This window comes from Neolamprologus multifasciatus, chromosome 10 (genome assembly GCF_963576455.1).
Source record: "Neolamprologus multifasciatus chromosome 10, fNeoMul1.2, whole genome shotgun sequence".
NCBI lineage: Eukaryota > Metazoa > Chordata > Actinopteri > Cichliformes > Cichlidae > Neolamprologus > Neolamprologus multifasciatus.
This window is the reverse complement of record NC_140448.1, coordinates 24,194,284-24,221,577: the sequence shown is the minus strand read 5'-3', so window position 1 is coordinate 24,221,577 and position 27,294 is coordinate 24,194,284. Positions and strand designations below refer to the sequence as shown.

The 27,294-nt window shown below is 41.8% G+C and overlaps 2 protein-coding genes across 8 annotated transcripts in view; one reads left to right on the top strand and one right to left on the bottom strand.

Moving 5' to 3' along the window:
• larp1 (La ribonucleoprotein 1, translational regulator) overlaps nucleotides 1-12,244 on the top strand; it is a 48,801-nt gene extending 36,557 nt beyond the window's left edge. For 4 of the 7 annotated variants that reach the window (XM_085174751.1, XM_085174747.1, XM_085174754.1 and 1 more), the window contains 13 exons: nucleotides 442-586; nucleotides 991-1,171; nucleotides 1,350-1,531; nucleotides 2,716-2,820; nucleotides 3,017-3,343; nucleotides 4,261-4,384; nucleotides 6,517-6,722; nucleotides 6,823-6,929; nucleotides 7,177-7,334; nucleotides 7,461-7,605; nucleotides 7,811-7,920; nucleotides 8,031-8,158; nucleotides 8,893-12,244. In XM_085174751.1, coding sequence (XP_085030877.1) covers nucleotides 442-586; nucleotides 991-1,171; nucleotides 1,350-1,531; nucleotides 2,716-2,820; nucleotides 3,017-3,343; nucleotides 4,261-4,384; nucleotides 6,517-6,722; nucleotides 6,823-6,929; nucleotides 7,177-7,334; nucleotides 7,461-7,605; nucleotides 7,811-7,920; nucleotides 8,031-8,158; nucleotides 8,893-9,117 — 2,143 coding nt within the window. In that variant the 3' untranslated portion in view covers nucleotides 9,118-12,244. The remainder of the gene's footprint in view (nucleotides 1-441; nucleotides 587-990; nucleotides 1,172-1,349; nucleotides 1,532-2,715; nucleotides 2,821-3,016; nucleotides 3,344-4,260; nucleotides 4,385-6,516; nucleotides 6,723-6,822; nucleotides 6,930-7,176; nucleotides 7,335-7,460; nucleotides 7,606-7,810; nucleotides 7,921-8,030; nucleotides 8,159-8,892) is intronic. The other 3 variants (XM_085174749.1, XM_085174750.1, XM_085174748.1) reach the window with 3 other exon arrangements.
• On the bottom strand, nucleotides 11,386-24,410 carry faxdc2 (fatty acid hydroxylase domain containing 2). The gene is made up of 9 exons (XM_085174755.1): nucleotides 24,284-24,410; nucleotides 23,234-23,277; nucleotides 21,578-21,675; nucleotides 20,948-21,051; nucleotides 19,783-19,904; nucleotides 16,623-16,828; nucleotides 15,132-15,237; nucleotides 14,501-14,667; nucleotides 11,386-13,331 (listed from the first exon to the last, which is right to left on the bottom strand). Exons 1-9 carry the CDS (start codon nucleotides 24,387-24,389, stop codon nucleotides 13,175-13,177), a joined length of 1,110 nt encoding a protein of 369 aa, XP_085030881.1. The 5' UTR covers nucleotides 24,390-24,410; the 3' UTR covers nucleotides 11,386-13,174.
• Nucleotides 24,411-27,294: the final 2,884 nt, after the last annotated feature.

Genomic DNA, 27,294 nt, shown 5'->3' with positions numbered 1-27,294 from the left:
CCCCCGGTCTGCATGCTTGACAGTCTTGTTGTCGATAAGTGGTTAAGTTTACTTCATTTATAAGAATAAAGTATCTCTTTTCAACATTACTGAAGCTGTTCAGATTATACCTGACATAGTCCAGTAAAGCACCTGCTGCTGGAGATGCTGTGCGTGTCGAAACAATACATTTTTGGCCAACTTACTCAGGCTCTGCAACCTTGTTAAATCCTCTGTTTTTAGTTTGGAAGATATGTGATGACTGTTGACATCTAGACAATGTTACATCACTTATTTTTGTTACAACTGGTTTTCATTCAGTCTTTCCCTCTGATTTTGTTTTTTGTCTCTTTTCTCACTTTACTTGTCGTCTTTAGTTTTAGTCCCTCTGATGTCAAAGACTAGGCATGAAATACCAGCATCTGCTGACCACTTTTCTCCCTGTGTTTTTTTTCCTTCCAGTGAGTACTACTTCAGCCTAGACAACCTGGAGAGAGACTTTTTCTTGCGGAGGAAGATGGATCAGGAGGGTTTCCTGCCCATCGGACTCATCGCCAGTTTTCACAGAGTTCAGGCCCTCACTACCGACGTCAACATCATTCTGGATGTAAGCGCGTTTCTTTGACTGGTTGAATGATGTCAGTCAGTGAAGACATTTAAAAATTCATGTTAAACGCAGTCAGAACTGGTCTGAAAGCAGCTGTAGGACAGAAAAACAAGCAATTAAATTGCATAAAAAATAATGTGAAGCAGCGTTCAAGTTAAAACTGTGTTTTCCAGACGCGTCTGTAGTTCATTATGTGAAACAATTTTCTGTCCAGAACTAGCTCGAGGGTACCAAACAACAAATATTTGGCAGCTCTAATTAGTGACCTTTAGATTTGCTACTGGGATATTTTCACCTTTGGACAGAGTCAGTCTGGGTAGTTTTCCCGTTTCTTGTCAGTACATGAACGGTCGCAAATTTCCACTAATCACCTGGGCTAACCGGTCCCTCATCTGTCCCGTCAGGCGTTGAAGGACAGTAAGGAAGTGGAAATTATCGACATGAAGATCCGTCGGAAGGTGGACCCGGAGAAGTGGCCGCTGCCGGGCCTGAACATGCCAAACATGCCGCACACGCATACGGACTTCTCCCAGCTCATCAACTGCCCCGAGTTTGTTCCAAGACAGATGGCTGAGGAGCCCAGAGGTGAGCACTCTGACCTGAAGCTGCACATTTTGTAATGTTTAGCATTTACTGACCCTCAATTCTGCATCACGCTTGAAACGTGCATTTCCCTCATTTACATGAAGAAAGTGAGAATTTTAAGATAAGTAATCCTTGCCTGGTGATCAAAGTTAATGTTGTAATCTTCTCTCTGCTGCAGGTTCGCCCAGGGCCTCCACACCAATGCAACAACAGACCAAGGCTGAACCGGATATCTCCAACCTCAAGACCATGCCCAAGGGCCTCTCAGCTAGTCTCCCTGACCTGGACTCTGAGTCCTGGATCGAGGTTAAGAAGAGACCCAGACCTTCCCCGGCCAGACCCAAGGTCAGCTCAGAAAAGGTGAAATTCAGAGCAAAACACAAACGAGATGTTGAATTAAAAACGTTTTAAGAGGGAAGTGATCATGTGTGGTTGTTAGTCATTATATTAGAGGTTCATTTTGTCTGTCATATCACTTTTGCTTCACAGCAGCAGGCGCTGCAGTTTATTTTATTCTTTTAACTGCAGCATATATTTTTGCATGACCCCATTGCATCACTTTCCTTTTGTTTTAGTCTTTTCACATCATTCTTCATTCTTTAATCCAGACGTTCCCAAAGTGTGGGGCCCGCCCCCTAGGGGGGGCGCAGAGCCATTGCAGGGGGGGCGCGGCATGAAAAGGGGAAAAAAAAAAACAAAACGCTTGGACACTGCTAGCACGGGCGCCCACACAAACGCAAAGCAGGAGATGAAGCATAGCTGAATATGTTTCCAAACCAACTTCATTCTAAGCCAAAGACTAGAAAATATGGTGAAGCAAATCTTCCCTTTGGTTTCACCTGCACAAGTGCCGAGGTAGGTCTCTCTGCAGGATTGGTTTTCCCTTTGTTGGGAGCAGCGCTGGGCTGTTTAAATCACGGACAAACAGTATCCCACATTCTTGATTTGTAGTGCACCAACACTTGTTGTAATGACTAACTACTCCTGACATTTTGGAGATGTTGGCTCTTTATACAGTAAAGTTACAGCGGGATACAAATAACATCAGGCTGATCCTGCCACGATTTGTTCCCCCGGTTCAAATCACGGACAAACAGCATCCTACAGTTATTTATGTTTTTGAACCCATTTTGCAGAGGGATTCGAAACGCCGTTTACGTGTGGATGAAACAGCTGCGTTTTCAAAAATACCCGTGTAGGTGTGGACGTAGCGTAAAAGACTTAGTAGTTTATTTTTTTACTACCTGTAATTTATTGCAGATTACTTGTATTTGCTTAATTGTTTACTAAATGTTTGAGGTGTGAAATCAACCACAATGGAGCAAAATATGGGTGTGTGTGGTTGGAGGATGTGTTCGTTCGTGCGTGCGCGCGAGGGGGGGGGGGGGGGGGGGGGGGGGGGCGCGAACATTTTTCTTGTAAAACAAGGGGGGCCCAGCAAAAAAGGTTTGGGAACCACTGGTTTAATCAAACCTCGCTTTCCGTACCCTCCTCCACCACCTCCTTCCTTTATTTCCCCTTGTTTGATCGGTTGACTGATGAAGTCCTCCTCATTGCAGCATCAGCAGCAGAAGGAAAAGGATGAGTCGATTCGCTCCCCGGTGCCCCAGCCTGGCTCCTCACCCTCCGCTGCTACCTCAGGAAATAAGGTGAGGAAGGAAATGTGTTTTATATAATGTGTTTGTGCTATTTTATTTAGAGTCTTGTTGAGATTGAGACTGTAGCTTCATCTTTCTGCAACTCTGTGATTTTCAATCTGCACCTTTTTAATCTTTATCAGTTTTTCAGTTAACTTACATAATCAGCTAACGTTTGAATATTTTTGTGCTTTGTTTTGTCACTCAGGACGGAGCCGAGCAGGACGAACCTGAGGAGCTCGACTTCATGTTCGACGAGGAGATGGAGCAGATGGACGGACGCCGCAACACCTTCACCGACTGGTCCGACGAGGAAACGGACGGTGAGATCGACGACCACGACGTCAACAAGATCCTGATCGTGACGCAGACGCCGCCGTACCTGAGGAAGCACCCGGGAGGCGACCGCACGGGCCACCACACATCGCGCGCCAAGTTAACCAGCGAGCTGGCCAAGGTGATCAACGACGGGCTCTTCTACTACGAGCAGGACCTGTGGGACGATACGTACGAGCCCGAATACGCCACCATCAAGGTGAGGATGTTCTGCTTGATTCTGCACTTAATCTGGTTATGAGACGACGACGTCCTGATGTAAAAGTCGGATAGCGTCACAACCTGGTGATGAGTGATTGGTGATGGCAGCCTGGTGATGAGTAGATCCTTCAGCTGTTTCTGGATATGGAAACAAAACACCCAACAGAGTTTTTTGTTGTTTTTGTGTTTTTTGTTGTCGTGGCTGCCCATTGTTGCATTGTTGAACTCTTTGTGGCGACCTTCACGTACTCGCCGGCACAAATCCTGTGTCGTGTGGAACAGAGTGCTGCTGTTTATAAATAGACCCCACACGCAAGGCCTCGGCCTGAGGGCTCGAGCTGATGGGCTGCAGGGGAGCTAAAGATGGAAGGTCAGAGATCTGAGGATGCTCGGAGGGATAGAGCCAGTGTGAGTCGCGCTTGATGATCTTGGCAGGGAGGATGATTCGCCGCTGTTTGGTTTTGGTGGCATTTTTAAACTAGCTTTTGTTGTAGAAGGAACAAGAAAACATGCTTTAGGGATGCATTCATGTGCAGAAACTTCAGGGTACTTGTGTTGATGTGAACCTGCTGGCTGCTGCGCTCGTGTCAGAGCAGTCAGATGTCAGATATGAGGGCGAAGAGAGTGTTTCTAGCAGCTATTTTTTGCAGCTGTATCTCACTCTCCAGACTGCTGAAGATAAGGTCTGTTAATAATCGGTTTTGTCCAGAATGTAAGAGACATTTCCTGTGGTGTTTTGGAGTTTACAGGGAAATAATATGAAAATGACTTTATGTGCTTTTTTTCTGGAAGACTGGAGTTTGCTTTAAACTTTTATATTTTAATTAATTTGTGACGTTTTCGTATCACGGTTCCCAGAAAGAGACATTTTGTCACGCCTCGTGCATTAACATGTGATTTTTCTCATTTTTACAGCAAGAGGTGGAGAACTTCAAGAAGGTCCACCTGATCAGCCGTGAACAGTTTGACTGCTTGACCCCGGAGCCGCCTGTCGACCCCAACCAGGAAGTCCCACCAGGCCCCCCACGACCGCAGCAGAGTAAGGACTCAAAAACACAGCCAAATATACAACGCTTTTGTGTTTTTAAATAATTATCACACCCAAATCTGGGGATTCTGAGGGAAATCTATGCTGTATACATGCCACAAACTCTAGAGACCTCTCTAGAAGGAAAACTACACATCTGGAAAATACCATGACAGGCCTGTTCACTGCTGTTGAATTCTCCTTTGCATTTCTGGCTACCTTTTCAATGCAGTTTTTGAATTTATCATTGAAAATAACAATCATCGTCTTAGTACAATCATAGCATCAATATGAGGACTCACAAATGTTAGTAAATTCCCAGATGGAGATTGCCAAAACTATTGAAATGAACACAAAGGAGTGTACAAAGAAGTGAAAATAAAAGAGGAATGCCTTTTGGGGTGAAAACCCCCCAAAACAAAACAAATTGTCCACAACAAAGAGTCAAGTGGCTGGCACCACATGACCCCACACTCGTGACCACAAGGTTATTAACACATAATGTACCAGAGACACTAGGGCTGTTCAATATAATGATATATATCGGATGACGATATAAAAACGTATATTTTCTCATCGTTTTGATGGTCACTGTAGTGGCTATATAAATTTCTTAAAGTTCTCTCTTTCTCTTATATTTAATATAACCACACTACGGACGGACAAGCGCCTGTTTTATGCGTTGTGGTTAGCAACAACCACGGTAACAGCATCGCGTGTCCGCTTGTATATGTTCCACATAAACCTTTCACAATAAAGCTCAAGATCCTGTTGAGACTTTTCAAAATAAACTGAATCACGTGAAAGAGCAGATTATTTACGGATGAGAATTAAAAAAGAGCTGCCAGGTGCTAAAAAAAAATAAACCTTTGACTCAAACGTTAGAACAGCCTTTTCCCCGCAGCACGCCATGTAATAAATACTCACAAAGAAAACGGAGCCCATTACAACTTATGTCTAAAAATGTATAGTTTCATGCTTCGGCTAAAACACTCGACTCCAGCTACATGACGCACAGCTGGAAACACTTCACGCAAGTCGAGCTGCCCGAGATTCACAGAATTTACAGAAAATGTTACATTTTTGTGATTTATATCGTTATCGATATAAATCACATCGAGTAGGACCCCCATCTTGGAAAAATTCCTAGATGGGGCTCAAGTCTAAGAAGATGAACCCATTTTTAAAAACCAGGCAACCTAGCAGAACCCAGATGAAGAATGGCAACACAACTAGAAGAGATAAAAACATAAAATAAACCATAGTTGTTGGGGGAATTATTGTATTGCTGCTTGTGTAAAGAAAGATTTGACGCGAGACAGAAACAGACTGTTTTTGCTGACGCCCATCCTCTTCATTCATTTCCAGAGCAGTGATTCATAGAAATCACATTTTTATTTTACAGCAGATACATTCAACAGTGCTAATAAATATGCCAACATGTCGACATAGTCCTATGTGAACAATGGTCTGAAGGAATCTTTGAACTCCCTTTGGAACAGTTTCTTGAGAGGAAAATTTGGATGGAATGACAAAGGATTGGGTAGAAGAGAGGCAGCATGCTGCTCTAAATAATGTCATATTCTTCTGATCTTTCTCTAAAATTAGTTTTATTGTGATCGACTCACCACCTCGCCATTAAACATGCTCTGTTAAAGCACCAGCGCTCCACACGTTACTGTGGAAAACCACTGAGTGTTTTGTCCAGAGGTCGGCCTAAAATGACAGAAATGCGGTCTCGTTTTATGACTTACAAGACAGAGACGACCCAATTTCCAGCAACTTGGTGGTACTCTGTAGGAACTGTTACTGGTCTCCAGTTAAAATCTGCAGTCTTTAAATGTGCTGTAAACGGCTTTAATAACGCTCATTATTTTCATTGAGTCATCATTTTTGTTCAACATCACTCGCATTAAAGAGACATTAAGAAGTTCTGAATCCATGTTGGTTCTGTGGTAACAGCTGTGGCTTATCTGTAGTTCATTATCATCACACTGTGAAATAAATGAAGCTATAAGATCAAAGATGTTGTGACATTAGATGTCTCTTAAAGTGTTTAAGTGTGTGTCGGGATTGCCGATTTAAAAACTTTGCTTGTGAAGTTTTTCGGTTCTTTTCTACAACAAATCTATCTCCGTCCACAGTCCCCACAGACGCTTTGGCAAACAAACTCTTCGGTGCCCCCGAGCCCTCCTCAATAGCTCGCTCGCTGCCAACTACCGTGCCTGACTCGCCCAACTACCGCAGTGCCCGGACGCCTCGCACGCCTCGCACGCCTCACCGGAAGGACCAGACGATGACGCCTCGCTTCTACCCAGTCGTGAAGGAAAGTCGGCCCGTCGATGCCAAGGTGAGACGTTGGAATTGTGTTTTAGTGGCCCAGAACCTGTTGGGTTCAGTATGAAAAGCTCAGCGACTAAACGTGTTGATTTTTCTCCGCGCCGTTTTAGACGCCTAGGAAGAGGAAGACCCGGCACAGCTCCAACCCGCCCCTGGAGTGCCACGTCGGTTGGGTGATGGACTCCAGAGAGCATCGGTCCCGTACCGCCTCCGTCAGGTGAGACCCTCTGCTCTCTGTTACACGCTCTGCAGTCAGCTTTGATAATACCAGAACATAAAAGGAAAAGCATAGAAGATATTCATATTATGTACTGTCCTTTAAGATGACATGTTGATGTTTCAAGTGTCTTCATTCAGTATTAGAGGTTTTTATAACAGGAAAATGATCATAAGACTTAAGGTTTACTGAAGGTGGACTTACTTTAGTAGATCTCCACCTAATCCTCCACCTTTCTCTCTATCAGCTCTAATGCAAGCCCGTCGGAGGGCACCCCCGCCCTGGGTAACATCGGCTGCACTCCCCAGTCCCTCCCCAAGTTCCAGCACCCATCGCACGAGCTGCTCAAGGAGAACGGCTTCACGCAACACGTTTACCACAAGTACCGCCGGCGTTGCCTAAACGGTGCGTTTCCTCGTTTTTAAACATCCTTTAAGTTCTGATCAGAGACTGTTTAGCATTAATTATTACAAGTTAATTGAAACTATGTCCTTTATCTTCATGTATTTGACCACTTTTTCTCCATCACAGAGCGGAAACGACTGGGAATCGGCCAGTCGCAGGAGATGAACACGCTCTTCCGATTCTGGTCATTTTTCCTGCGGGACCACTTCAACAGGAAAATGTACGAGGAATTCAGACAGCTGGTGGTCGAGGATGGAAAAGAAGGATATAGGTAAGATCTGCAACCTGTGTATGTAGCAGTGACATTACTATTGGACAGTTGGATTTAAGTGATGGGGAGAAGAGTAGATTTAAAGCTTTGGCAGCACAGTGGAAAGGGCTCTGTGCAGCTGTCTGAATCTAGCTTTTGTTATTTCCAAAGCTCGGTGTGATATAATTTTTCTTGTGTTTCCTCTCTCGACGTGCGTGTGTTGCAGGTACGGTTTAGAGTGCTTGTTCAGGTACTACAGCTACGGTTTAGAGAAGAAGTTCAGACCAGACATCTTTAAGGACTTCCAGGAGGAGACCATGAAAGACTACGAAGCTGGTGAGGAAACCTTAAAACACTCTCAGAGGCACCTGAGCAGAGATTTTTATATGAACAAGCTCTTGTCTTCTGTACAGTCACATTTAACAACATTTGTTTTCTGACCACAGGGCAGCTGTATGGACTTGAGAAGTTCTGGGCCTTCCTTAAATACTCCAAAGCCAAGAACTTGGAGATTGAACCCAAGCTGCAGGAGTGCCTGGGCAAGTTTAAACGCCTCGAAGATTTCAGAATCGACGTAAGTTAAATGTTCTTTGAAGTTTGTAGGTATAAGCAGGATGTAAGGTGTGTAATAGGGCTGAAGAGACATGGTCTTACTTCCAGTATCGATGATCAGTTCTTAGGTAAGAAAGATTAACTGAGATACAAAAGTTCATAAGAAATTATCCTGAAAAGATTTCAGGTCACACATGAAGTGTCATATCAGATTTAAGCTCTCTGTGATAATAAAGGATATAATCTGATGATATTTAAATGCTAAGATTGGTTCACGAACTAACTTCAGGAAGATGATGTGACTTCTGACAGGTGAAAGAAGATGAGCATGAAAGATGTGTGGTCCTATGTCACACTGTGGACAGAGTTTCAAAGTTGGGTGTCTTGCAAACAAACAAAACTTCGATTTAGGATGATGGTCTCACAATGCGTCTACAGGACAGGGAGGAAAGTCGGACCAAATGGATGCAAGTGAAATGTGAAAATGGAGTTGAGCCTGAGCAGCAGAAGCTGTTTGCATGTTTCCTTATACTGTTATCATGATCTTACTGACTGAGGCGTCCCATGGAAACAGATACTGTTCTTGGTGCTAATTCACCAAGTTTTATCTGTTTTATCAGGAGTTTACGTGCTTCAAGTTTTCTCCTGTTTGTATCAATAAGAGCTTAAAGGGTTTTTTTTTTTGGGTTTTTTTGTTGAAGCGCAGCATGTTGTTGCCTTAGGCGTGTTATCTAACGCGATTATTTCTGCTTCTAGCCGCCTATGGAGGAAGGAAGTCGCCGAAGACACTCGTCCAGTGGGGATGGTCGCCGCCGACACCCCTCTCAGCCCTCCAGCCGTCCCCACAGTCAGGCCAGCTCAGGCCCCACCCACGCCACCACCACCCAGGTTCCCACAGCCAAGGATGATGCCAAACCTACCAGCCACAAAGCCCCGGCTCCCACTCCTGATCCCGCATCAAATGCCAAAACACTGAAGTAACTCCACAAACACACTGGCCCACACAGACTAAATTAACCAAGTCTGCAAGTCGCCGGTTCTCTCTGCGCCACAGGAGGGGGAGGGGCATCCAGCACTTCATTTCAAGCATGTGATATCTTTTTTCTTTTTTTTTTTTCTTTTTTTTGCGCCTGTGAAAGGTTTGATGAATAAGAGAGACAATAAATAATGCCTCGGTTTATTGATCACTGCTAAGGTTTCTGAACTTTTTGTCTTAATGAGGCAAGCAATGGATGGGTCGGCAAACCCCATCCATTGCAAAACACTTGTGCAGACCTTCGCCGGATGGTTTAGGTTTAACATTCTGGATTTTTTTTTTCTTCCCTCCTTGTTTTTGGCTCCTCCCTCCCTGTCTCTGGGACCCTCTTTGATCGTCACTGTCCTGCTGGTTGAAAGATCTTTGATCCCTCATCCAAATCTCAGATTAATGATGACTATTTCTTCAGCACGAAGGGGAATTTGAGATGTGGAAATAGTTTGAACAAGACTGAGCATCTAAAAAAAACACAAAAACAAGCCCCAGTAACGGCCCGCTGGAGGCCGTACTGCTCTTTGACATCCAGTCGGACCAAAGTGGTTAGAACCGAGCAACTAACTTTTTCATCCGCAGCGCCCTGAGAGTTTTCAAAGGGCTAATATATGAGAAAAATAATTTACCTTATGGCTGCACATTGAGGGGAAAATATTTAAGGAAGCAAATGATTAAAAAAAAAAAAAAGAGAGAGAGAGACTTGCATCAACCCCTTGCTATGGACAAGATCATTGAAAGTTGCCTTATTTTAATGGTTTTACTGCTTCTAAGTTGTGCCCGCCACCTTATTGTCGATTGTACAGCATCAGTCACCCATATATCTCACCACCATTTCCAGCTGAGGCCACTAGTTGGTGCTCTCTGCCAAAATTATTTTCCATCCCCCTCAGTCCCCTTTCATCTGTCTTCCAAGTGTCATTTGGTCTGTTACAAGTCCTGTAATTCATCGCTGTGATTGCAAGTTGTGGCTTTTTGTGCTGAAACACGTCAACCTGGTGAAAGTTTGTCAGCGCCCCACCCCTCGCGAAAAAAAATAAAATAAAACACTTAAACGTGATGGAGAGTTGGGGTTGATCTCCCTTTGGGTGCTACCTGACTTTCTGTCGTGCTACCTGACTTTCTGTCATCCTCCACCTTCCCGTCAGATGAGCTGCATCCATCCGTTTGTCCATCCATCCATCAGTTGATCATCAGTGACGCTACAGGACTGGAAATCATTACAATCTGGATTACTTGAAGAGGCGATGGTTACAAAGAGGACCGTCGTCCTGTGACGCAGGTGCTTTGGGTGGAGACACTAACGATGCTAAGACGTTCAGCGAGCTGCCCGCCACCGCTTCCCGGTTCTCACACGGATCCAAACGTAAGGTGCAGGCAAAAACACTGACAGGCAGGTACTGATGTAGCAGCGTGGGCACGCTCAGTAGAAAACGCACCGCTCGACGTCTTGCCTCACCGTGGACTGGATTGTTTGTTCACAACCTTTTGAGTCGTCACTCTTCGCGCAGGACGATCAAATCTGATGATATCAAGCAGAAGAGCGACTCTTCCTCCACGAGTGTAAATGTGAAATTTGAGAGATGAACAGAAAAGATAACAGCTCCCCACCTCTTGTTTTATTGTCTATAGTACAGATATATATTTGCCTTACATGTGTACGTACTCTAACTTTTTTTTTTAATGGTCTCATGATTTATCTTTAATGCATTTTAATTTCAATTTGCAGTGTTTGTAGTGTTGTAATGCTGGAGGAGCGCTCTGTGTCGGGCTGATATAAAAACAGAAATGGGAACGTAGCTCACATCGCAAAAGGGAAAGTTGACATCAGGGCGTCAACGGGTCTTCAATGTTTAAAACGAAAAAATAATGTGTAAGCTTCTAGTGTTTCATGTTGAAATCAGTTGATTTGATATTTTCTTTTTAGTGAAGATGAGAGAAACATCTCTAATATTACTCTTTTATGCAGCCTTCAGTTTTTCTACAATTAGAATGTATGCAAAGTCTAAAAAAAACTGAAGAAAATTATTTGATATTTGGGTTTGAACTCAACCAGAAGTTCATCAAATTCTAGTTAAAAGAAATTATAAAAAAAAAATGCACATGTGCAAATAGACATGTGGGAAGAAGTGTTTCCTGCTGACCTACTGAGTGCTTGTAGCTAATATGTTTGCTCCAGTCATAACTTCAGTTTGAAACTGCATCAGACACCTGTGCCTGTGTTTCTTTTTCTTTTTTTTGGGGGGGGGGGGAGTCCCCCCAGAGGTGGATGTCACATTGTCCTGTCAGTGTTATATTGTTCAGTTTCTTCCTCTTAAATTTAGAGTTGTATGAAAATGCAAAGTGAAGCTGTACTTGCTTTTTATTTTATTTTTTGCCCACCCTCCCCTTTAATCTTTTATCTTCAGGGAGATTTGGATCAGTTTCAGTTGAAACATCAAAGTGTTTACTGGAGAGGAGGAAAAAAAGAGCTAAGAAATAATTCAGAACTGAAAACTCATTTCCCAAAGCCGGCAAAGCCTTTGATGTGATCATCACTCGTCTCGGGACATTTGAGGGGATTCAGGTGCTTTGGGAGTTTTCATCCATCTCTATCAGCATTGAACTGCTGCTGTCCATATAAACTCTAGGGGGCGCTGCCTGTTCAGCTGGTCAGAGTTCCCAGCTGTGCGGGATAAAAGATGGACATATGGAAGGAAGAGAGGAAAATGAGCAAGATGTGATGTCGCTCAGAGGAATATGGCTGGTTATGATGTCTGGAGACTGGGAGGACAAAATTCCATAAAGCCATATGAATAAGAAATAACTGTATATGAACATCAATAGTTCATTACATTACAGTATCCTAGGCTTGTCATGAGGAAAAAAAAGATGAAAACGAGGAAAAAAGGAACAAAAAAATATATAAAATGGAAAAATGTAAAATACTTGAATGAGATCTTGTATTATAACATTTAATATTCATAATATCTGCTTTGTAGGCTGACGTGATTCGCTATTAGTGTTATTTGTAATTTCTAGTAATTATGCTTTTCCTTTAATAAAGAAAAAAAACCACAAAACGCACAAAAAAACCTCAAACACCAGGTGTCATGTGATCATTCCTATTGTCTATGAAACCCACAGAAAGACCTCAGGCTTTTTTTAATACTTTCTATCAGAACATTTGTTACATCTGTATTAATCACTTTTTTGGTAATCCAAAAAGACATTGATATTCTGAAAGTATAAGTGCCACAGATATGCAAAGTGCAAAGGAATTGCTTGTCATTTGCAAAAGAATACATTGGCAATACATTGGAATACATGAACACATCAGAACAGTCTGAATAGGTGAAAGTGCTTTTACTAAACTTACAAAAAGTTAAAGAATTCATTAGAAATTAACGATTGCATTTAAAACTACAATAAGATACAAACAGGAACATTTACATTTTTGTCTTGCATGCTCTTGCGGTGATAATATCGCTTCTTTTACATCCGTCGAGGGAGCATTTGTTGTCCAAACCAAGTAATTGTAGTGGTTTCCTCAAACGGTTTAACAGTTGGGTACAAGTAAAAATGCATTCAGAACGAGTGCCAGCAAACAGTGAGACTGCAGAGTGCGGTCCACTCCTGTTTTCACCCCGTTAATCACAGAAAGACTTCAAATGTACTGTAGCTTAAGTCACTGATGACTGTAATTCAGACTAAACTCAAAGATGTGAAATGAAGCAAATGTCAAGACAACGGACAAGAAAAAGGAAAAGCTTGTTTTCATCCTGACTTCTCTCATTTTTTTATTGTTAAAAATTAACAGGTAACCAAGCTTAAAAGTAAAATCACATCTGTATATTAAAGTGCAATGACCACACACTAGCACATAAAAGTGAGGTGGGTGACTGCAGAGGCTGGGCAAACTTTGACAGTCAAACTTGACTGAAGATTCAAAATAAAAAAAAAAAAAATTAAAGTTTTTAAGATCGATTGGGAATTGCATATCCCCGCATAAGATTCGACCGTCGCAGGTCCTCACTGGCCCTTCTTTTGTGTGTCAGGGATGCTCTCGTTCAGCGGGGTGAAGCTGGTGAGCAGGGTGTGGCGCTCGTACTGCTTGGTCTGACGGAACTTGCTGTCTGTGCTGTGGAGCCTGTCCAGGATGCCGAAAACGCCAAAACACTGATTGAACCTGGAATGCGAGACAAGTGAGGGCAACTGTTAGTTATCCACCAAGCAGAATTAGAAACAATTGCCCCAATAATAATAATTTTCAAATTCAGATTGAACAACTCAACTACAGGAAACCTATAAAAAGCTGAATAATAGTGGACTTCAGTTTGTCATCCTCACTGCACTGCACAGTGAGTGCTGTTGTGCATCAAAGTGAAAACTCAGAAACTAATTTGAAGCTTTTACATTCTGCTTTGTGAAGCAAACTCACATTTGCATAGAATTTACAAATAATGTGGGGAAACGCAGTAACATTTGTTCCTCCGGTCATCGCCTGGTTCTGCAGGACGTTTCTTCCTGTTAAAACTGAGTTTCTAGCTCCCACTGTCGCCAGGTGCTTGCTCTTAGGGTTTCATCTGATTGTTGGGGAATTCTCTGTATTATTATATCATCTCTGCTTACAATATTACAGCTATAGAGTGCATGCCACAACAAATACTCTTGTGCATTTTTCTGTAATTTGGCATCTTCCCCAACTCAGTGTTACTCATCTTCCTCTTGTTGGGACATTTTCATTGATTTACTTGTCCAATGATAGTGGATTATTCCTACAGTGCTGTCCCACTAACTATTAAAATCATTTCAGAGCCACACAGTCATACAAGCATAAACACCAAGATACTATATTTTTTGCTTAATCTGGTGTCTTGCTTATGCCATATTAAGCCACATGGAAAGACTTCCCAGACTGTACATAATTACTTTCTCCTGTATGAGTAACACTGTGTACAAAGTGCAGTACATAACATTGCCTTTTTCAAAGTTATACATTTATCAGCTTCATCTCGTCGAGGTTTTTGGAGTAGCTTCACCCGAGTCTTTGCACATGTGAAGGTTCTGTGTGCCTTCACGGGTCTTATCTTACCACACGCTGCTTTGATAAGCAGCGTGTGGTAAACATAACTGTACCAGCATCACCGCCTTCCCATCCGGTCAAGTTACTGTGAACTTTGACCTTTCGGATTTGCAAAGTCATTGTTATTTCTTTCCAGCAGACTTTTGTGTGAGATCCTGTTTGAGTCCAACTGAACATTTGCACCAGTTAAAGAACTTTTAAGCAGCATTTCTAAGATATCACCTTCAAAACAACAGAACAGGACCTCAGTAAGACAGGACAGGTAAACTCACTTGAGGTGGTGGAAGTCATGGAACTCAGGAGAAGGCAGGAAAGGAAGGTGGTATCCGCAGTGGGAGATGGTGGTGCTGACCAGAGCTACACAGTACCACATAGAGGTGGTGGACACGTGGGAGCCCAGAATAACCGGCCCGCTTACCACCGGCAATAAGTTGGAGATCTAACAGCAGAGAAGAATCCAGCACGTTTAACAGAAACACACTTACCCTTAGCAGGAGTAAAGTGCTGCGAGACTTGGAAGTGTGAATTATCAATTCTTCTTTCTTTCTTTTATTCTTCTCTTGCATATTTAAAGATGAAATAGTCTCTGTGATTTACAGCAAATGTACACGTGTGATCCGTATCTGCACGTTTGATCCATTTTTGCTGTTTAACACAATTATCAACTACAGTGGCAATCACCGAGCCAGCAAGGATATTCAGGGACTAATCCGCTCAGCTCTAACTGTGCTAAAGTCACGTGCTAGGAGTGCAGGGAGTTCTTTCAGGATCAGGTCTGACCAGATTCCTAAAGGTATAAATAAGAATCTGTTTGGTTTATGGGAGATAGTTCCAGCTGCTTTGACACTCACAGGGAAAACAGTTCATTTCACTTTGTTGAGTAGGAGAAAGAGGAAGGCTCACCACGTGCTCCAGAGGATGAGCGTAGATGGAGACAATACCGATGGGAGCGGTCCACTCGTGGTGCTGTTTGTGGTAATGCTTGTAGAGGCTGGGGTGGTGGAACAGCCTGAGGAAAATCAAAGAAACAAAATGAACGCATAAAACGACTGCACCCTATCCGGCGTCAAGGTTTGTACTGTGCGCTGGCCAGTGTTGGGGAGTAACAGAATACATGTACCGCCGTTACGTATTTAAAATACAAAATATGAGTAACTGTATTCCGTTACAGTTACCGTTTAAAAAGGTGGTATTTAGAATACAGTTACTTTGTTGAAATAAATGGATTACACGGCGGTACTTCCCTGTTTCATATTGTGGCGGGTCAGGACTGTTTGGGTTTTGTTTGAGAGCTATGTTCTGTTGTTCCAGGTGGCAGCGTTACGGTTGCCATGGTTACAGGGTGACGGTCTCTCTGCGTGTTTCATGGATGAGAGAGGCCTTTTTGTTGTTGTTGTGCTAAGCTAACAGGCAGAATGCTACCGGTATAGCTCTATAGAATGTAGCATCATAGGCAGTGTAGTCCGTGCTGCAGGGAGAATGGACTGCCATACACGTTATGTGTCTGTGATCAAGGGAGGGAGAAAAAGGAAAAGTACGAACTGTCCAAAAACGGGAGCTGGAAGCATGTAAATATAATAATAACCACTGCAGCCAAGAAGAGTGCCTGACGAGCCCAGTTGTAAGTAAGCTATTAAGACTCGACTGTACACCGTGTTCGTGTTTTTCTCCAAAAACAGTAAGTTCCGTTGAAGCAGCCTTTCAACGCCTCTCTCTGTCTCTCGCTAGCAAAGTTGACCCAGACAACAAAGTAAAGCTAGTTTTCGGCTACGAGCCAGACAGGGAACTCACCGTATTAGCCAGAGGTCCCTTTACTACGGTTCGGAGCCGCGGACCTTCCGTAATAGTAATAAATCACAGCAATAGTACATTCATGTAGTTGTAAACAGCATGATAATATATTAAGTAATCCAAAGTATTCAGAATATGTTACTCTCATTGAGTAACGTAACGGAATACGTTACAGAATACATTTTGGGGCATGTAATCTGTATTCTGTAATGGAATACATTTTAAAAGTAACCTTCCCAACACTGGCGCTGGCAAAGGCTGTGAGCTCACATAAGAAAAATCTGATATACGCTGATAGACGATGTTGCAGGTTGCATTGCTTTATGTAGGGTGAGTCTACAAGCAATGTTTATACCGATCGCACCTAATGTCCATGTCCTGTCACTAAAAGTCTAACATGGTGAATTAAAACAGTATATAGCTATAAAACAGAGTGGCTGCATGCACGTGAAAGAAACGCAGAGATCAGCGTACTGTTAACATCACAATCGCCTCCATCTCTGAAATGAGGAAGAAATGTCATCTTCTGCCAACGATCCACTGAGTGCATGTTTTGTTTTGATGTGTCATGGGTGTTTAAAGTAAAAAATAAATGTTCTTTACCTGTGTGAATAGTAGAAGAAAATCTCCTCCAAGATGGCGAAGGCGGCCAGCTCCATCAGGGCCCAGTGAAAGGTGGGCAACTCGGGGCCACAGGGGTTTCCTCTCCAGCTCATCAGGTAGTAAACAACCACCGCCATGGCCCCGGAGATTACCACGTGGTTGAATATGACACACTTCAAGGCTTGGCGCAGCTTAGCTGGATCCACCTGGAGGACAAATGGAGAGGTCAAAAGAGGTATCAAAAGTATTCAAACTACCAAGCTTCCCTTTCCACTGACAAATGTAATTTACATGGCATGACACTGCGTTCATTTGAAAGACACTTTCAAACAGAGTGAGGAGAGAGGAAAACATTAAAAACTGAAAGCTTTTCTCTTTAAAAGAACGACCAATAACAAGGTTAAACCAGTTCTTTGTATTTTTATATTCATTTAGTTTATTCTATATCATGCATATTTAATCATCTTCACTTAATACTTGATATATATTCTTATTTCATGTCTTATCCTTTTCCATACTGTTGTTTCTGTTTATGCTGCAAAGTGTGTTATAAATAAGTCTTTATACTCTCATCTGACACCCCCTGTTAGGTACACCCGTCCAACCACATTAATGCACTTATCTAATCAGCCAATCACATGAAAGCGCCTCAGTGCATTTACACATTTATCCATGGTTAAGATGATCTGCAGAAGTTCATTCTCAGAAAGAGGATGAAAGGCGACTGAAGTGACTTTGAATAAGGCATAAAGTGTTTTGAAACCTGCCAATCTACTGGAATTTTCCCACATGACCATCTAGGGTTTCCAGAGAAGGATGATCTGATATCGTCGTGTTGGTGTTGTTCCCAGATCATCATGAAAATGTTGTTCCAGGTTCAACATTGCAAGTGACCAATCACATTATTGTGACGTTATTCTTTTGCGCACCAACCCATTCGTGCATTTATGAAATTCCAATGTTGCAAGGACAATATCAATTCTGCTTAGCGTTTATTAAAGGGTTAGGGTCAGGGTTAGGGTCCGTTGATCGGCGGACAAAGGCGGTTTCTCGCAGCTTAAGTACAGTTTTTTGTTTTACGCCGTTTTTTCCCGAAGTCGCAAAAGTATGACATCACAACATTCTGATTGGTCACTTGCAATGTTGATCCTGGAACAACCTTTAGTATGATGATCTGGGAACAACACCAACACGAGGATATCAGATCGTGCTTCCAGAGAATGTGTGAAAAAGAGAAAATATCCATTGAGCAGCATTGCCTGGTATGAATTTCTACAGAAATGTGCAGATGGAAGGGTCAGAATTCAGTGTAAACAGCACGAAAGCATGGATTCATCCCGCCTTGTATCAACGGTTCAGGCTGGTGGTGGTGGTGTAAAGCCCTAGACGACATTTTCTCAGCATGTTTAGAGTGCCTCGGTACCAAATCAGCAAGATGAGTATTGTTGCCAACCATGCCCATCCCTTTATGGCCACACTGTACCAATCTTCCAATGGCTGCGTGCAGCAGGATAACACACACATCACAAATGGCCTCCATACCAGATCTTAATTATAACCTTAAAAATCCAATAAAGCAGCTTTGGATATGTGATTGAACATGAGATTTTCATCATGGATGTGCATGAGTGATGCAATCATGTCAGCATGGACCAAAATCTCTGCAGACTGCTTCTAGCATCTTGTTGAATTGTTGTCATGATGAATTATGGCCTTTCTGTTGGGGTCCAACCCAGTGCTAGCAAGATGTACCTAATAAAGTGGTCTTTGAGTGGATAACTGTATCAGCTAATTTACCCTTTTACCTCCAACCTTTGGAACTCAGTTATAAACTCATGCCATGTCATAATGAAGTGTGAGAACAGTGTGTCTCTGAAGTTTACACTGAACCTTTGTATATCTGTGTGTTTTCCATAACATGCACGCACGCTCTCTGAACAGCAGACTTTGTTTCTGTGTAGACTCTTTATCGAATGCTCTTTGTTTTCTCTCTCAATGTTCTTTTATTTGACATCTTTTTCCCTTTACTTGAACCAGCTGCAGCAGATAGCTCCACGAGGCTTTCTTCCATTTAGAAAGCCCTTTTTTTCTCCCCACTGTTGCCAAGGGAAACGTTGGTTGCCTATAATCCAGCGGTCTAATTTTAACATAAATAAATGTTCCTACACTTAGAGATAGTGTGACTATACATTCAAATTTACAGCTCTTCTCATTCACCAGTGACATGCACTTGTTATTTAGCCATTTCTAAAGCAAATCTGATCACTACATGGGCTCTGACACATTGATCAGATAATTTAGATAAGCAGTTACATTACTTGATAAAGTCATATAATTTTATCATTCTTAACCAGTTATATTGCTTTTTAAAGTACACAAGCACTTTTACCCAATTTTATAATCTTGTTCCATTATAGCACATCCTGGTTTCTTTATGACCAGTAGATCCCAAGTTCGGACAGCTATTCTCGATCATTGACCTGCAGTATTTATGCTCGGAGTCACTGAGAAACACTGTGACAGCAGCTTTTCGCAGATTACCTCATCATTAAAGATATAAAATTTAAGGGCCGCAGAAATATACGTCGAGCTGTAACAGCGGCAAATTCCACTGAGTACATGCAAATAAGAGGAGGAGTGATTTTTGAAGCGATAACACACTCGCTGAAGGGAAAATGAGAGAAAATAGGGTGAAAACAAAAGACTGGAAGTCTTTTTCGTTTGGGTAAAGTGAGTTTCCAGTTTGTGCACTGGAAAAACAATCACTAACAAGGACACTTTTCACAGTAACCCCTGGTTATCAGGAATGCCCCTCTTTATCTCTGCGGTGTCTGACAACATCTGTTAATCAAATACAGTTAGAGGACTTTGGTCAGACGGGCATGTGGAGAGCCACATCGTTTGCAGATGTTATCAACCTCATCTGCACACACGCGCATGGTGTGGATCTTTAAGTAGAGCAGCGGCCTACAGCAGCATGCCCAATAGCAGGACTGAAAATTAAAATGTAATTGTTTTCATTTTTAAATCTCACATTCACTTTAAAAAAAAAAAGATATCATGTGATCATATCATAAGCTTGTACATTTTGTGTAGATGGCATGAAAAAACAAAACAACAGTGCAGATAAGACAAAATCTAAAACAAATCTGGAGCTTACTGGGTTGTTCTTGTCCAACTGGATACGGTAGCGGGTGATGAAGGAGGGTGTGCCAGTGATGTCCACCCATAGCAGGAGAGCATTTGACCCCCAAAAGGCCAGAGTGGGAATAAGCATGGTCCCTATGGAGATAAATAAAGGTTCTCTAATAGTTATCTTAACTCAACTGGGGCCTTCATTATGCGTTCATTTACGCACAACTCCAAACACATCAGGAGATTTCAAGTTAAATCCATGGCAAAATCTTCCACAATGACATCATCACTGTGCACCCTGCTGTTTTTGTTTGTTTGCATTAAATTATATCACCAAAGGTTAATCACTCCTCACCTCCAGCATGGCGAGGAGTGATTAAATTTTGGAGTCGATCCGCCTCTCCATCTGGAAATTTTTGGAATGATTCACTGAGATTATTATTTTCATTAATTAAAATTAATGGAAACATTCCCTTGATGATATCATTACACCCTAATCCAGGGCGTAAAAGCCCTTTACAATTCCACTATTCATTCACTCTCACATTCACACACTGGCAAGCTACAGTTGTAGCCACAGCTGCCCTGGAAGCGAGGCTGCCATATCGTGCCATCTGCCCCTCTGGCCAACACCAGCAGGTGGTAGGTGAAGTGTCTTGCCCAAGGACACAACGAGCAGGGGATCGAACCGGCAACCTTCCAGTTACAAGATGAGCTTCCCAACCCCCTGAACCACGGTCCCCCAATTTTTATATTATAGTTGATAATGTTATTATAGTGATGTTATTATTATAGTGTGATGTTATGTGGACTGAAAACACTGAACTGAAAATACATACCCTACCTAGCACACATCTAATGTCCTACATACTCTAGATAACATCTGAATGAGGTAAACCACCTATTGTGCAAAAGCTGCTCGCTGTGAGACAGCAAGTGAGAAATCTGAACTAATGTGTTCTTAGTGCTCCACAAACATGATTTTTCCTCTGTGCTGGCTAATGTGACCTTGCTTTCCTCTGGTTACCATAAATCCAAAATATAGGGGAAAAAATCCATGCATCAATGAAACCACCTAAATGATATGATACAAAAGGAGGTCATTTAAGTTATTTGCATGTTTAAAGCAGTCTGCAGTGCTTGCAAATCCACAGTCATTTGCAATGTTGCACTCGGGTTTTATTTCTTACCCAGGAAGAACAAAGAAGCGTCGTGGCCCTCGTATGCCACGTACAACTTGGTCCACAAGTTCTGCCAAAAATCTCCCGAAGCTCCCCAGAATCTCTGAAGGTGCCTGAAGGAAGAATTACAGCTCAGTTTTAAATTCACAAAACTGATTACGTGTTAAACAAACCTCTGTGGAAACTATTCGTTACACACTTGTCTACACATCTTGTGCTTGCATGCTCTCTCCTTTCCAGCAGCCCCTCCAAACAAAAATCTAACCACCAATAAAAACGCCCAGGGATGGACAGTGTGTCAAACATGAGACCCTGCAGCTACAACTAGTCCAACAAAGACTCCAATCTGAATACTTGTACACATTACACAATTTCAGGTGATGAAATTTGTAATTTCATGTAATGCTGTGTTCTCTTTACACCCTTTACCAGCCTGACATGTACTGTCCTGTCCTTGTCTATCCAGTCCTGACTCTGCACCATCCTGCTCTCACTCCTCCCATCCAGTTCTCATCTGTTGGGTCCAACTCCTTGTCATGTAGCGCCTGCCTCTTTCTACTATGCATAACGTAACAACCTGGCAATGCCACTCCTCCAGTTTATGTCAGGGGAAACTGTTGTTTTGCAAATGTGACATACCATGTCAGTGAGTTCCCGAACGCAGCCAAGAATAAGATCCCAGATCCAATGACAAACCCGGCTTTCTTCACAGAGTCCCACAGTCCTCCGGGGCCCTCCTGGGAGACAGAAAAAGAAACAGCGTTGTGTGAAGCCCTCTGTTGCTTCGGCGATGAGAATGCAATCTCATGATGTTTCGCTTTATTAGCATTTCCCCACAGAAACCTCTCCTGGTACAGAAATGACTCAAAAACAACAGCGAGACTGTCACTGAAACCTCTATCTCGCCAGGAGGATGAGAACACTGTGGATCTGAGTGGTTCCTGTTGAGTGTGGGGTTTTCAGGAACTGCCTGAAGTTAATAACCCAGAATGCAAAGCAGCAGGAGGGGAAACAGTAAGACTCTGAAAACTCTGTGTATTTTAAAATACTGTGTGGCATTATTCATTTATTACATAGGTAATTACAGCCCACATTTATAGTGCATTTTCAATCATCATAAAGAGCGTCTGAGTTAAAAGGATAACAGTATTTTACACCTGTTTAGAAAGGTCTAAATGTAGCTGTTTACACAGAAAATGTGCACGATGACTCTGACAAAATGCATCTGCACTGAGAAACGCGGATCAGTTCACTCAGCAGGAAGTAAGCCCAAGGATTGATGTCACATTCACTAGACTCTCTAAATGCCAGCTTTTCACCTCAGCTGCCCTCATTCAAGCCACGACAACAGAGAGAACAATGTCACACAAATGCCGTGCTGGTCTCACGCCTCAGCTGGTCGTTTTTAGAGATGCAATCGTGATCACGAAGATGCAAATACACCTATGCTTCCTTGTGCACTTATTGTGACATTTTTGCTTACTAAATTTATTACCCATATATTTTTTCTGAAAATTCAGTAACTAAGCTATCATTTCCCTGTGAGCTACACTGTCGTTTTGCTTTTCTGCTCCACATGAAAACAAAACCCATCTCTACTGCTTCACTGATCAAAACACTCAGTTTCTCACGATCATACACACAATCCAGTATTTGCTTTTGTCTGTTTGCTGCCTCTATAGTTTCAAAAATAAAAAAAAGGAACATGCCTATCAGGTCAAGCCTGTTGTCAACAACATACAGCAAAGAGGGCAAGTCTCGGTGGAGTCACGGTTTAAAAACAGCAGTCAGATGGAAAGATTCCTAATTAGACACATCAGGCTGCAGCTATAAAAATTAAAATTAAACCTTTAAAGATGTGATTTAGAAAAATATGCACGAACAAGTAGTGTATGCAGAAAACTAATAGAATAAGCTAAAATTTGACTTGTATTTAGCCACAGGGAGGGTGAGAAATCCAGATTTGATTTTTTTTAAAAGGATTTGCCAAACATCAGCTTTCCCCCCGGGGGGAAATATAGAGATATGTAGGGCAACATGAGACAGGTTTCATTTGAAGCTTTGCACGCATCAAAGTATCTGCAGTTGTTTGGCTAAATTACATTACATAACACACACATAACAACGACCTCCCCAAAAACAGATGAGCAGTAATCCGGCAATTCACATCGGACAGCTAAGAGGGAAAAAAAGTCATGTAATGTATAACGGATCGAGGGTTGTGCCTGTGTTGTCGATGACTCGCTGTATTGTGTTGCCGCCTTATGTATGGCTGCAAGGACGACCTGTTCTTACCTGTCGGCCGCTGCTTCCTCTGCTCTCCTCAGCTTCCCTCGCACCTGCAAACACAAAATTACATACAAGAGTTAAAACATGTAGATGCTACAGCAATTATTTAATTCAATTTCAATTCAGTTTTATTCACATAGTGCCAAATCACAACAACAAATACCTCAAGGCGCTTATTGTAAGGCACTATGATCTATCAGTAATTACCAGTGAAGCACATTTTAAAATAAAGAAAAAATCAAACTATGATTCTGGAAGCAAAAAATCCAAAGGAAGTGTACCATCTCAAAATAACTAATTACAGAGCAAAAAGGTTTATTGGAAAAGTAAAGTGGTCTAACCCCAGCTGTCCTTCAAAATAAGACTCTTTGATAACAGGAGATTTATTTTTTTATTACATTTTTGTGATTACATTTAAGAGATTAAGTTTCTCTTTGAAATGTTGTCATTACTCAAAAACTTTTACATTTTTGTCTCAAACGTCTTTGTATCTTTCCAGTGTAGAGTAATCATCCGAGTGCATGTGCAAATTTGTACCACAGGAGGATTAAATATAATCCTATTATTAGAGTGTGGACGTTTTTAGTGAAATTCTTGGGGATCAGGCGGCCCTACATCCACTCGGCCCATCTCTTTTTGCAGTAACGGTGTAAAAGCACAAACATCCATCCAACTAATAATTACTTTCACAGAATTTTTTTTTAAAATCACAGTTTAAATCACGTGCAAATTATGGTGATCTATATTATTATTATAACGCCATTATTCAACTAAAACTAACAGGCATGTAATCCTAAAAAGAAATATATATATTAAAAAAATCGTTAATACAACTGAGATGATGCTCAGCTGTGCACCTTACAGGAGTGTTATACAGAGTTTATATATTGCGAGCTGAACTGCGTGTACCTGAACGCACCAGGTGCCTTTGTTTTTGCATCACTGGGCCTACAGGTGAGGAAAAAGACGGCTGTGCCCAGTTTTAGTAATAGCTTTTTCACGCTGACCAAACCTGACCTGACGCTGTGCTAGCGCTTCAAGTCTGCGGTGACTTACCGCTGGCTGCTGTCTCCACCGACATGTCTGCCCGTTGCTCACAGTCCCGCACCGGCCGCTGCTGTTCAGCAGCTCTGGAAAGAAGCAGTTTATTTACAACAGCCATCGACTTCTCACTGGCTGACTCCCGGTCAGCTGACCCAAGCCCGGAAAAGACTTCTTCCTGCTCCGTGTTTTTTTCCTGCGGTCCACGTGAGATCCAGGTGAAGGTTGAAACCACAGCGGAGTCCGGTCAGTGCTGTGATCCAGTGCATTAGATAGCTGTCTCATTAAGTGAATACCGCTGTCAGAGTCCTTGGATATTTTATTTTCGTACTTTGTTCAACACGATAAAATTGTCGTCTTTAGGAAATCGTTTTTCATTTGGATTTGCTGAGAAAAACAGAAACCAACCACCAGATTAATCATTAATGATAATAACTGTTCACTGCAGGATCAATTCTCTTTATTGCACTTTATTATTAGCAGCTTGTCATAAACCACATCATGTATTCTCATTTCCTCAGTTAAATGTGCAAAAAATGCCAAAGAACACAGTTTAACCGACCTAAAATATATTTCTGCACAAGGTTGTTCCCAAACAATTATTAGCTGAAACGCTAATATACGCACACAATGCATTTTTCAGCATGGTGTGCGATGTGTCCTCAAAACAAGGAAACTCAAAGAATAGAGGAGAAAAAAAGAAATGGCAAGCCTCCAAAAACTATTTACAGCAAATGAACAGGATCTGAAAGTCATGTCCTTAAGAAACAGGAAAAGCTCAAAGCCCACAGGACCTGAGAGATGCATCTGGAATTTCATTTGATCTCTCTACTTTTCACCGAAGCCCAGATTTTAAAACAACATGCAATACCATCTGGAAGGCATCTGACTGTCAGCAGCTTCAATTTTCACCATAGTCTGCAGTGATCCCAAACACACGTCCAGTAGAGTAAAAGCATACCTAGATGTCATGGATTGGCCTCCCCAGAGCCCGGACCTGAACCTTAACCTGAACAGTGAGATCATCTGAACAGAAAACAGAACCAAAGGCAGCCAAGATAAAAGAAAAAAAGAAAAAAAAAAGCTTTTAATGAATAGGCTGGCAATTAGCTTTCAACAAAAAAAATAAAATGAAATAAAATAACTAAATGTGTAAGATCCCCCCCCCCCCAAAAAAAAAAAATGGAAAAAAAATGAACATGACCTAAACCCTTAAAAAATTAATATTAACAAGAATAAAAACAATAATAATTTGCAAATTAAGAGCACATATTTTTCTTCCACTTGTCTTCTTAGTTCGAACTCTGTAGACGACCATGACCAAGATGACTGAGAAACTGCAGGTGCATGGGGGCACATGATTTTAAAAAAAGCATAAAAAAACAAACATTTCATTAATGCAAGAAAACTCCAACCATTTAAAACCAGTGCAGCCACGTTCACTCTCACACAGCTCAGTGAACGCAGACCTGGAACTCTTTCAGCTGTGCTTTCAAACTGAATTAAAATCTTCAACGCTTCATTCAGAACCATGCTCTTTCCTAACAGCGCCAGCAGGCAGTTCCAGTTGACATTCTAGTGGAGATGCTTAAATTTCCAAAGAAGATTTTAGGAAAATGTGGCTGAAGTTCTATACATCAAAAGCGTATTTGATAGAATGGTGCATAAATATTACATATATTCATATATGATATGACTGTGTTTTACTGTAGAAAGCATCTCCTAATAGGTTAGTGGTATGTCTGAAAATGCTGTACTACACTATGGGTCTGTATGCTGTACACATTGTGCTCCTAGCATTCCCTACTGTAAAAACCACCTGAGGGAAATTAGCTCTCGCTTATTTTTACAACTTACAGATAAAAACAAGAGTTAACAGTGAATATTTTTATTTTAACTGTGAACGTGCAGTTTAGAGTACTAACCCCAAATAAACTACAGTGATCGTGGCAATGGAGGAACATGGCAGTGCATGGTGACAGTGCATAGTTGCAATTTAAATGAGTGGGTGTGCTGTTAAAATGTGTTCATATACAAAGAAATGCTATAGAGGCATAGTTCTGCAAAACACTGCAATGAAAAAGAAAATTTGGTGGGTGGGGTTCATGTGAGTTGCTGATCCTAATGGGCTTCACCATTGGTTGTGTAAAATGGTCAGAGGGCCGGTGAGACGTTAGTCTGTGGTGGCTGTGGTCGTACCTTTGCTCCACCCCTCGCCTGAACAACAATAAAGCTATAATGCACAGATAACAGGTAAGGCTTTGCACCGATGGTACCTGTAACTATCCCTTTTGTTTCTTCCAATTATAGTAAAAATATCCTAAAGGCAAAGTATATTGTTATCTAATCACTCAAAGTATTGCTTTAACTCTGAAAGTCCAACCTTCAGTTTGGAAGGACAGTTCTGTGCAACAGTCTTTCTGGCATTTTGAAGGTCTTTCAAAGGTTTCAAAGGTCCAGTAGAGTAAAAGCATACCTGGTTTCTGTGGACTGTGGCTGCTTTTTCAATCCAATTCTTATATCAGTGTTTTTTAAGACTTACCGCTTAAAACAAAACAAACAAACAAACAAAACTCAAGGGATGAACCAGTGTTAAGCTACACATAATAACAAATTAGTCAAGAACCCATCTTAAATTTTATCTTTAGACATTTTGTTATTATATGATTTAGTCGTACTTTCTTTAGTTGAACCTATGAAAAATCCCAACGGTAACACAGTTTGACAGGAATAAAATAGTGTTTTTGTACCAATAGGGTGATTTCCAAACGACTATTAGCTGAAACTGGACAAGTGGAGTGCAAAAAAGGAAAAGACAGACCTAAAAAACTATCTGGAATAGATAAACAGTATCTGAAAGTCACCTTAGAAAATGGAAAAAAAAATCCTGCAAAGGCCCTAAATATGACCTGAGTGTGAGGGTGGCTTTCAAGAAGCCATTTTTAAGAAAGGGAAACAGTGAGAAAAGGCTCTGAGGTATGCCAAATTACAAGAGCCAGACTAAAAATCAGTGGTAGCAAGTCTGA

Coding starts and splice junctions, on each gene's coding strand:
- faxdc2 (XM_085174755.1), bottom strand. CDS start 24,389: ATGGCTGTTGTAAATAAACTGCTTCTTTCCAGAGCTGCTGAACAGCAG. Junction 21,676..23,233: donor GAGGAAGCAGCGGCCGACAG/GTAAGAACAGGT, acceptor TCTGTCTCCCAG/GAGGGCCCCGGAGGACTGTG. Junction 21,052..21,577: donor TTCGGGAACTCACTGACATG/GTATGTCACATT, acceptor TTCTTCCTTCAG/GCACCTTCAGAGATTCTGGG.